The sequence below is a fragment of the Periophthalmus magnuspinnatus genome, chromosome 9, assembly GCF_009829125.3.
Source record: "Periophthalmus magnuspinnatus isolate fPerMag1 chromosome 9, fPerMag1.2.pri, whole genome shotgun sequence".
Classification (NCBI taxonomy): Eukaryota; Metazoa; Chordata; class Actinopteri; order Gobiiformes; family Gobiidae; genus Periophthalmus; species Periophthalmus magnuspinnatus.
Genome location: NC_047134.1, coordinates 12,457,407 through 12,469,140, shown reverse-complemented (window position 1 = coordinate 12,469,140; position 11,734 = coordinate 12,457,407). Strand labels below are relative to the sequence as shown.

At 38.5% G+C, this 11,734-nt stretch overlaps 1 protein-coding gene across 2 annotated transcripts in view; it reads right to left on the bottom strand.

Moving 5' to 3' along the window:
• ccnh (cyclin H) overlaps positions 1-3,454 on the bottom strand; it is an 84,346-nt gene extending 80,892 nt beyond the window's left edge. Inside the window, exons 1-9 of one of the 2 annotated variants that reach the window (XM_055224358.1) lie at positions 3,051-3,370; positions 2,858-2,980; positions 2,720-2,793; positions 2,438-2,651; positions 2,140-2,303; positions 1,993-2,063; positions 1,801-1,909; positions 194-257; positions 105-126 (exon numbers count right to left, since the gene is read on the bottom strand). In XM_055224358.1, coding sequence (XP_055080333.1) covers positions 105-126; positions 194-257; positions 1,801-1,909; positions 1,993-2,063; positions 2,140-2,303; positions 2,438-2,651; positions 2,720-2,793; positions 2,858-2,980; positions 3,051-3,167 — 958 coding nt within the window. In that variant the 5' untranslated portion in view covers positions 3,168-3,370. Of the gene's footprint in view, positions 1-51; positions 127-193; positions 258-1,800; positions 1,910-1,992; positions 2,064-2,139; positions 2,304-2,437; positions 2,652-2,719; positions 2,794-2,857; positions 2,981-3,050 lie in introns of those variants that run through there. The other variant, XM_033973424.2, reaches the window with a different exon arrangement.
• Between the last annotated feature and the right edge of the window lie 8,280 nt (positions 3,455-11,734).

The following is an 11,734-nucleotide window of genomic DNA, read 5'->3' as shown; positions in this document are numbered from 1 at the left end:
GACATTACAAACATTCAGAGCTACTTTGTTTTTAATTTTATTTTATTGTGAACAGTAACATACAAATGTACAACTTAATTCAGTGCATTTCACTCCTTTTCACATCAGATCTTCATCAGACAGCTCCTGTGAAAAGTAGAAATCAATATAATTAAGACAATTTCCCGGATTAATATTTTTCAAAGAGTTTTACCTCTTCTATTATACGTGGTTCTTTTGCTACGTGTCCGTCTTCTTCATAGCCTCTTTTCCGTTTGCTGAAAATATCACTGTTATTATGCATTCGTTGTTGAAACCCCTCAGTTTCCCCATTTGTTTTTCATAGTTTCCATAATGTCATCATCATTAGTTTTAGTACTGAACATCTAGCTTTAGAGATGCCAACGTCCTACACCTGAGCCAAACCCATGTAGTTGGTGAGAACTGCTTTGGACAAACCTATCAACTTTATTTTCCAGGACAGAGTGCACCATCATGTCTCTGGCTGCTGCCATCCAGGTAATGTGAGGTGTAAGCAGACTTCCACCTGGGAGTCAGTGGCAGCTGAACCACACACCCTCCAGCCTGAAGAAGACCCGAGTCTGTATTAAGCATGTGGCCTCTGCTCCTGTCAGTCCTATTCAATATGACGGTTCTGTGAGAATCCACCTGCTGCATATCTGAAAATAAGCTTCCCAAAATGGTTTAGCTACAAGTTATTGTATCACAGGATGGGGAGCCAGGCCACTTTACCTTTAAATTATGTCATGGTTTGGATAAAAATGAGAATAGGAATCCAAAGCAATGAAGTAGCATTATCTGCTGTCATCAGGGAATTGTAACCTCTTTCCTAGACAACACAAGCCTTAACTCCCTTAATATACACTACACTGTTTTATCCATCAATGACTTCCAGTGTCTGTTTTTCATGTATGTTGCCCAAAAACAACTCTAACATTGGTTATTTTTCCGTACATACTTGCATCTGTAAAGTAACAAGGTTTTGTGTAGCTAAAAAGGTAGTCCAGACTTTTGTAGGAGGTATATGTAACATGCATGTGCTAACCCTGACTGAACTTAGTGTGTGGGCCTACTTTCTCTACATGCTGCTCTAACATCACCTTACTTGGGTGGAGAAACATTTATGCATTTGCAGTTCCTTACCCTATTATCCCTGCACTGACTGTTTTCAGGTAGTTAAACCACAAAAGACATGCCATGCACAGATTTATTATAAGCTTTTAGTCTAAGTTTTTGATCAGCTGCAAAGTCTAAATCTGTGCCTGTCATAGTTCAAGTTCCCAAACTGTTTACTGTAGCTGCACTTAAGATACCACGGACCTCACCGACCTCACCAAGTGTTTCAAAGACTTTCAAGGACAGCAAACAACTGAGCCTAAACGTCTTTTTGAAGTGATTATTCAAATATTATTCCAATATCAACTATGCTATGTCGTATGGATGATGTAGGTAGGAATGTGGCGTGCTGTAGTGCTTTTTGTGTTTTTTCATACAGCTGATGTGTTCCTTTTTATTTTTCTACCTGATACTGAACCTTGAACCTTTTTGCATCTTAGATACAACAACTTGGAAATAAAGAAAAAATACATGAGTGAGTTGTGGGGAATACATTACTTGCTGCATGGATTGCTTGCATGAAATGCTTTGAAAACTACACTAACACATTTTTAAAGACCAGAAAACCAATGGAAGCTCATATTTAAAGTTATGCCAATTAAACTTTGATGGGAAATAATCTAAATATTTTGCAACAATTTCTTCTAACAGTCTTTAACTATCACACAAAAAGGCCACCCTTACTTGCTTGAGCTTGTTACAAATTCAGCATGTATCCTCTCTAGCTTCTGCTTGTACACGTTCACTTCGTCTGGATTTGGAAGTTCATATTTCTTCATAAGAATTTTCATTCCTATAAAAGAGACAACGAGTTCAAAGCTGCATGCAGATCTCTACTGCCACCTGGTGGTATCAAATGGAGCTGCGCCTACTCACTTCTCATAGAATCGTACATCTTTGAGAGATTCTGTTTGTCCTGTTTCAAGCCCAGACATTCAGTAATGTAACTAGGGACACATGCATGACATTTACCACTGACATTTGACTTCAATAAATTAAAAGAGTATGGCATTTTAGACATACCTCTCCATGTTAAGTCCAGCTCGTGATGCGCTGCTCAGAATTGCTGTTAAAGCAATCTGTGATGGAGTGAAAAGCAACCCTATATCTGTCAAAGAAGCCTGTGTCAGGAAGTCATCAACATTCTTCCTTAGAGACTCAGGATTTTCCAATGTAGGATACCTGGTCTAGAAATAAAATAAAGTTAGTTTTTAGAGCAGTGAGAGAAACAAACAATGAAAGCAAAAGTAAAGGAAATCAGATTCTTAAACTTACAGATTATTGTATTGTATTGCATTACTATTGTATACCATATCTTTACCTTCAGGTCAATGAGTAGACCCTCCATGGGTCTGTAAGGAGTGTGGACAACCAGGTGGAAGTTAAGCTGTTGAATCAGCAGTAACTCATACTCCAGGATCTGCTCTGCCACTCTCTCCTGTCCCGCAGGGGTCTCATGAACAAGATTGGCCACAAACTGGCTGCTTGAGACATTGAACTCATCCACTTTGCACGAGAGGTATGCACATGTCAGCCTAAAACACATCCCAATCAGATACAGCCTTTTAAATAGGAATACTATTGTGCTGATCAACCAACTTACATAATGATCCTTGGATGGTACTCCATGACGGAATTGTTGAGGTAGAATCTTCTGAAGTACATGAGGGCTGTACCCTACACAATTCAGAATTAAAGAAAGATGGAGCATTTCGAATAAAGTCAAAACTTTTACACATACCACCACAGATTTGGGCATGGCAGGCTTGAAAACGTTGCAGAAGTCAAGAAGCCTCTTCTCATAGAGTCTGAATAAAACGTCTTCTTCGTGCCGCTTCAAGAATATGGAATCACTAACCCCAGGCTTTCAAAAATACATATATATATCGTTAATATATGAAATGCCCTAAAGTCAAGTGTGTTAAAGCTCTTACCTTGACAGTTTCCATAATTTTCTTGCAAAACTTCTGATTGGCCTCACATCTTAATAACTCGAGTTCATCCTCGCTCTTAAATATCCAGTACGTCTTATGAGAACTACTGTGGAACATCACGATTTCCTCTCAATTTTTCAACACACATCAAAAACAATGCTTAGGTGTGCTTAGCCTGTTAGCATTAGCACCTTTTTGTTTTATTTAAGAATTATAACACTCTGAGATGTGTTCCTCGTCAGTGTCACTATCACCAGTAGAAGGAATAATACACAATAACTGCGACGATAAAGTAATTAAAACGATACAACCAGTTTATACCCTCTTGTTTCAAAGCAAACACATATAGCAGGAGAACATCGTCCCTCCCGTGTCGACTGTTGATGACGTAGACAAACGTGCTCGAAGACTTGAGCGCGTGTTGTTGTTTTTGGTAAGTTTTGTTTGTTTTTTTTTCACCCCACCATCAATCGTAAGCATTTATTTACATTTATATTTAAGTATTGTTTTAGAAAAAATATATAATATTTACTAGCTACAATGTAATGCGAATCTATTAATAACGCTGTTTGGGAGAAAGACAAACTGTTATTACTAGGCTGTATCATAAGTTTTAAAATGAGTGTCAAACGAATGAGTGAAATGCATGGATTCAGAGCAGACGTGTGGAACAGAAATCACATGTACATGTTTAGACGGAGCCACTCAACCCCCTCCCGTGTTTCCATACTGTCATTTGCATAAACATGAGTCATTTATGAATAATAAATGCCCGTGTACTCAGCGGGAGCCTTTAATTTGCATATCACCTCAGATACGCTTTTATTTCCTTAGTGCGGCGCTATCATGAAACCCTTCAAGCTTGCATTAACGGCGAAACCAAAGAAATGTCGCTTTTAACAGGTATGTATTGCATTATGGCGGTTTTACTCTCTTAATCTATGCGTTTCTCTGTGCCCTTTTCGCTGTGGCAGCTGTTTGTTTTGTAAAACGCATGGGGTTTGTGCGCTCGGTTTTGAAAATCCAGTAAGCAAGACTACAAGACTAGAATATGGCTGGTGTCTGTCTGAAAATGCATAAACATGAAGCGCCGATGCATTATTGATGAGAGCAATGCAACGTTTACTGTAGCATGTGTGCGCGCAATGCGTCATGCGCTCGTTCACGTTGTCAGTTTGGATAACACTTTTTTTTTTTTTTTTCTAAGGCACAATTTTGACAGACTTAATGCAGATTGCCTGGCCTATAAGTTTTCCTACATCATGCTCTCTGAACTCTTTTCTGTCTTTTGTTTCACAATTTTGAGGTTTAAGGATGCAATATTTTCAACCTATTTATAACAATTCAATATTATGTGCGTTTTTATTCTTTATTATGTCCTTGTGCTCTATAGTCAAAGGGGATTATAATTGCTGTGTTATTCAGTTTTTCAGTGACATGCATAACAGTTATGATGCATTTAGTTTGGACCCACAAGTGGCATTTTGGGGCATTGTATTTTAGCTGGAACCTCTGTGCAGTTTAGGTTTGTCTTAACCATTGAATTATTGTTTTTAGTTTTTTTCTTGTCAAGAAGGAGGGTCTTAAGGACAGTCTTGGGACAGTTATCAATTTGTTTGTTTCCTGTGAATGTTGATTATGTCTTACTGACAACAATTGTTTCATTGTTTTATTTTCCATGTTTTGGTTGGTTAAATCAACAGTTTGGTGAAGCCACGTAAGGCAGTAGTAATTTTGGACTTTACAAAATTAATTTAATCACAGTGAATTATTTAATTTATAAAGCTTTTATTTCTACCTTTATTACTACATTAGACTGAAGTAACATGATGACCTTACTGAACTGTATCAATGACATTTGACCAGCAGCACAAAATATCCACATATGGCCTTCTAAAATAAGCACAAAAGCTAATACCCTATACCTTGAATTCTTTGGAATATCGTTTTATATATGGCACACTTCTCTGAATATTAAAATGGGATGAGTTTTTACTATGCAAACTTCAATCCCCTTTTTCTTCACACATGAACAAATTAATTAAATCTGGGCTCAAACTGTCTATTGGTGCATATTAATTATTTTGCCCTTCATTTTGCATAAGGGCGCCCTGCCCCCTTCTTATTTGCATGGCCGTTGCTGTGGTAACCCAGGATGGTAGTGTGGATGAGAGACTCCTCCAAGGACATTCAGGCGTTGGGTCAGGTGCAATGTACTGCTGCTGGGCATTGACTTGAATCAAAATCAAAATGGTGGTCGGGCCTCTGAGTGTGATAAGGAAAAGTGCATTGATTTTTGGCCTTTAGGCTTCACATGTTGGTTTGGGTTCATCTGCTCATGATCAGCTTGAAAATATTATTATTCTTTAGAGGCAACGTTGTCTTTGATTTCTTGGAAAATAATTATATATTACTGTGTCTGTGAATATATATTGTGATGTATGTGTGTATGTATATATATATATATATATATATATATATATATATATATATATATATATATATATATATATACATATATATACATATATATACATATATACACACATATGTGTGTGTGTGTGTATTTCTGTCATGGCTATATATTATTTAAACTGTGAGTATGAGGGAGAGAATCCAATCTCTTTTTTATTTTGTGGGTTTAACGGATGATTCAGGATCTAGAGTGATTGAAATACATCATAGCGTGAGATGTCTTTGCCCCTCTGAGATTAGCTGCAGAATTTACTACATTTTTCTTGCTTTTGCATTTGTTTGTATTCAAATGTGTCTGAGCTGCTTTTCTTCAGGTTGGCATTAAGCAGCCAAAGGGTTTTTCCTCTCTCCCTTCCCCCTCAACCAGAATCAAGACCCCCCTACACACACACACACACACACACACACACACACACACACTCTGTCTTCCTCTCTCCAGGCTCTAATTGAGCTTTGTGTCTACCTCCATCTCCATTCAAATCCACAGTCATTTGCATAGAGCCTCCGCTGTGCGCAGGACAGCTCCCCAGCTGTACAGTACGCCGCTAAATGAGGAACACAGACCCACTTTGCGTGACGTGAATACTAAGCAGCAAGGGGAGTCATTTTCATGTTTCCTGAAAATACAGTCTACCTGAGACATGAGCACAGGAGACCAAGGAGGATAGATGGATCAAACCAGTGTTTTAGCGCTAGACACACTTCTCCAAATGCTAGGTTATTGGTTCAAAAAGAAATTGTGTAAGTGAGATGTTTTATATTTAGAAACTTGCTTTTGGCAGTTTGTTTAATATTGCACAGACGCAAAAATGCTGCATATCAAAAGGTGCCACATTGTTGTAGAGATGTCCCACTTTTTTATGATGACGAGTGGCTCCAGACAAGGGCTCGACAATTCTCTGGTCAAATCAGGCCAAAATGTAGGGTAGAATATAGATTTTTTTGCCCAATAATATTTTTGAAATTACAACGATTCTGACAGTGTAAAACATGTTGATTATATTTAATTAATTAATTGATTTATTTATTGTTTTCCGAAAAGAAGTGCAAAGGAGAAAGTGTTAATAGTGCAGTGCACATCGACTGCTTTTGCTTTATAGTGCAGTCCCATTGAGTGAAGCTCCTAAAAGACTCCAGACTGGGGCATTTGCTTAAGAGCACGCAGATAAGTAATTATGTTGCATTTTTGACACACTCTAACCACGCTTAACAGAAGGTGTTAAGCACACCTTTAATAGAAAACTCTCAAGCCTCAAGGCCAATTTTCATTTTCAAACATATTGGGAGGATTTGTGACATTTCAGCTCATTTCAGAATTCAATCAAAGTCATAGCTGTAGGCAGAGTAAAAATGGCACGCTCTTTGTGGTGAATCTGACTGTCCTTGAACGTCTCGCTGCATGTAGCACACTCCTCTCCACAGCCGCATTTGGAAGAAAATTTGATGAGACGTTTTAACTTTACCTTGAATGCAAAGTGGGCGAGGTGTTTTGTGGTTACATTAGGTGCGCAAAACAAAGACTTTATCATTTGTTATGTACTTGAACTCACATATTTTGAACACGAAGTGAATGACATCACAGGGACGTGCATCACCACCGTTCCATAGGTGTGTGTAAGGTTTGGTTTCTTAAAAATGTAACTCCACATGTCGTTCCGAAATCTTAATTTGCCAACATTCACTTAAATCTTCTGTGTTTACACAGAAGAGTGAAACCCTGTGTGTGAAAACAACACATGTTAATCAAAGCTGACTTGCAGGAGAGCTGCATGTTTGATCTCATTAAGATGGATGAATAAACCAAGAATGTGAAATTGGAAAAGGTGACGGACACTTGTGGGTAGGGCCCTTTTTGATGAGAGGTTTGCCAAACAGTTTTTTCCTGCTTTAGAAATCCAAGTGAGGTTTCTAATCAGCATCAAAAGTATGCCACAAATGGAGAAATGCCTTCTTAGTGTATTTGTTTATTGTTGACTATTCGATTTGCAATGGTGATTGGACCTTAAACTAATGTGTCTAATGATGTTGCACTCGTGATTGGACATGGCAGTGTTGCTTTCAAATTATTGTAGTGCTTCATTATTCTGTCTTTGTGTGTTCTGTGTTTTCCTTGAGTTTGTTATAATTAAGTGAAAATTATTGGATGGATGATAATAGTTTACGGTTTGTGTAAAATTCTCAAAATTCCAAGAAATGCAGACGAGACACACATTATCTAAAATCAGTTTTGAGCAAAAGTAAAAAAAAAAACAAAAAAACAAAAAAACAATTGAAGCAGGTAAAAAAAGACATTATATTTGTCATGCAGTTTTAGATTTTTTTTTTCTTTTTCTCTTATGTATCCAATCTCATTTTGAAATCCAACAGGCCTGTTTTTCTGATGCTACTCGTGGCCTTTCAAAATGACAATGTGAAAGCCGGATGCTGCCTATTAGAGCTCTCGTGCTATAATCACCCGCTCCCTCCCCTATTGTTTTCCTAATTGCTGCTATATCTTCTGTTGGCAAGGAGCACTGCCTCTAAGTGCGCCATGGTCGGCCCCTGCAGGAGGAGCTGGAGCTTCATGTGGACTTCCTGGAGACTCCAACAAAAGCCCTGTCAGGTGGATGAGCCATTACTCACCGCAGTCCGCATATATGCTCAGGCAAATCTGACGTCTAAAGGACATGGGTAATTCCTGAGCACTTTCCTACATGCTCAAATGGCATCATTTTTCCTCAAGTGCAGTTCCCCTTCACTTTAATAACAATGATTATTAATGGATTTTGTGAGTTAAGAAATTATAGTTTTGAGAAATAGTTTGGGAATTTAGCATCAGAGCCTTATTAACTAGCATCTTTTGCAGCATTCTTGTTATGTTATAATAACATCTTATATTATTATGTTTTTTAATATGTTGCACATGCAAGTGCACATCAATTTAAGGCATTTATTCAGTCCATACAGATAAAAAGGTCCATTTATGGCTCGTTTAAAACACACACACACACACACACACACACACACACTAGGTCAGTCAGTGGGTAAAGTACAGAGTCTTACCACTAGATGGAGTAAGAGCATCACTTTTTAGGCTGTATCTTTTCGTCTTTGTTTAGAAAACAAGTATTCCTTTAAAATATCTTCTCTAGAAATGTCAGGTTTTATCAAAACATGTAACAATGGTGTAAATCAGGATATGATTATTTGTAAATACATCACTAGAGTTTTTGCTGATGGGAAGTGATGTAAAATATATGTCACTGTGGCAGCAAAATAATATCTAATATCTAATATCAGATTTATAATAAGTACATCATATCTCGTGTCTTCCAGATAATTTAAAGGGTCATTTTACGCTCATGCTGATTAAACAGAATATCCTTGTAAAATCCATAGTGCGTCAGATTTCATTTGTCAGCTTTAAAATCTCTTTTTGTCTCTTCCTTATTCTGTCCTACATTGGTCTTCATCCAGAGGTGGACAGTCATTAGCTCATGGAGCTGTTGGGCCTGCTGTTGTTGGTCCTAGCCTGGCTCCTCCGTGCGTCTCTATTGGCCTGGGGAAGAGAAAGGCAGAGCTTAAGGAAGGCCTGACAAGGAGCTCCTTGATTAACCCACAGTTCGGCCACACTTTGGCTGTGTTCTTTATTCATTCGCCTTGTCCTTTTCTCCCAGAAAGAGAGCCAATAAGGCCCAGCAGGTGAATGTAAAGAAACGCCAGAGGACTCCCCTCTGATCAGCCTTTCAGACGCAGACAATGGGCCTGCCCACCTCTTGTACAGCTGCATTAAAACCCTGATTAAAGCTCTTCCTGTTAGCGATTGATTGAGGATGCAAAGCTAAAACCAACAAAACCATGCACTGCTGAGGCCCGATAATGACTGGGCCCCACCTACAAAGCACTGGCTCTAAATGATTAGCCCCTTTTGTTTTCTTTGGAGGTGTGTGAGAGTGTGTAAGCCACGAGAGCTTTATGGCAGGCAGCAGGAGGCCCTCAAACAGATAGCTCTAATTAATCAACAAGCGTTCACCACAAAAATGTTTGTCTTTCTTTAAGAATCCCTCTTTGATGAATGTGTGTTTACGGGTAGCCTATATTTAAGTTGGCAGGAAAACATGTTTTTGTTATTCAAATCACAGCTGTCTATAAATCAGCCTTTAGAAATCGGTCCATTCTAATTGTTATTTTATTTGTATTTTAAGCTGTATTTTGATATGTTTATTTCCTTAAATCCACCTGAGGTCTGCCTATTGAGAGCACACTATTTACTGTTGATTTAAAGCATGGCTTGTGTTTTGTATATAAACGCTCTTTTGCATGTTAATCTGTGTACAATGATGCATGCAGGGCTATGTGAGACGTAGAATAATGCGTGGGGAGGACTCGTGTGAGAAAAAGCAGAGGTTCTTCAAGAATCCATAAATATTGCATTTCTTTGTTTGACGGATGTTTGACACATCTTCATGTTTCCTCAACAAATCCCACTGTCATATTCTCTCTTTCGTCAGTCATCGCGCAAACGCCACGTCCTGACAATTATCCCCGAGAAAGTTCTGATCAAAAAGCTCCTTATTCTCTCTCTGCTCACACTCTACATGCTCCTCTTCCTCTGCACTGGGCTTATTTGATTCTAGCTTCTGCATATTGCACCACTCATCAGTTCAAATGCAAAAGAATTACATTTACAAAGTGTTTGTGTCATCCATATTTTACACACATTTTTGAAACATCTATTTGTTGAAGCTGGGTTATTGCAGTGTATGGCGCTGCGCTGCGTTTGGTCTGTGTTTTGTAATGAAGGCACTAATTCACAGCTTGGACAGAGGAGGGCATTGTTCCTTTAACGAGGCTCACCATTCTCAATTACTAAAAAAAGAAGGAAAAAAGCACTTGTATTCTTTTAGTTTAATAGGAGCATCCATCAGTAATTGCAGTTTTTTATATTTAGATAAACAGTTTTAATACAATGAGATGGTGACTAATACAATAGAAATATTTAAAAACTCCATTAAGTAAATAACGCTTTTACAGTGATTTGATTTTTTACTTTTGGTGTTTCCCACTAAGAGTAAATGCCACAGATCGTTTGTTTGTTAATATGCACGCACTAGATTTGCTGATTGTTGATTTGTCAGTATATTTCTTGACTGGATGCCCATGAATTCATTGATACCAGCTTTGAACTGGCACAAAAACCACCCCTTAATTCTTAATAAGTGAGTTATTCTAAAGTAGTGCCAACTCTGGATTACACAGATGTAGAACAGTGAAGGAATCCACAGAGGGCACCCTAAGGCGACAGTCCGGGTGCTGCTAAGGTCTCTACTATGATCCTCACATCCCACACATTCATGTCAATAGCAGCTCCGTGCTCTGTGTGTGTGCACTGTGCCCTGGTGCAAACCCGCCTACACCTGCTCTAGTCAAGTCTTGCAGCCCATTTCCACTTTGCTTATGCGTGTGTGTGTGTGCGTGTGTGTCGTCTGTGTGTGTCGTCTTCCTCCCACTCCTCTCTTATTAGCCTCAGACAATCAAACTATACATGACTCCACCCCCCGCAGTGAGTCACAACCACCTGCTGTCTCACACTTACTCCATTGTTCTGTGTCGAAGGCGTCTGTCAAACGGTTGTACACATACCTGGTCACTTTATTATGTACACCTTGTTTGTATGACACCGTTTTGGAAAAAAAAAAAAATCGGATTGCAATTTGCTGGTATTGTGCACATTTTAAACTTGTCTGTAGCGAGAAGAAATACGAACTGATAAACTAATACAAGAATCCCATGAATTTTAGAGCATGTGTCTTGAGGTCTAAAATAAATGACAGGTACAACAATCTTTCTATAAAAACACAGATATTTTGTGCTCCACAGAGGACGAAGTTGGACTTAATTTTGCGCTTTACATTTGTCATTGTATTATTACTCACCGTGTCTCGTTAATGTCTGATGTTTTGTCCGATTTTGCAGAATTTTGTCGCTGGAGTTGGTCTCACATATTCGCTGGAGTCGATTTATTGTTTGTTGACTTTCTTATCTTTTCAATACAATCTAAAAGACTTATTTAGTGTAGGTTGAGCGTGGCCTGAGGCGTTCGACTGAGAGAATTCTTATTTTGACGCTTAGATTTGCACCTTGGCACAGCTCTCCTCTCTGGAAACCTTTTGTTGCTTAGAGAAAGGGACAATAATCATAGTCAATAGGCTGCAAGCAGTATATGTAGT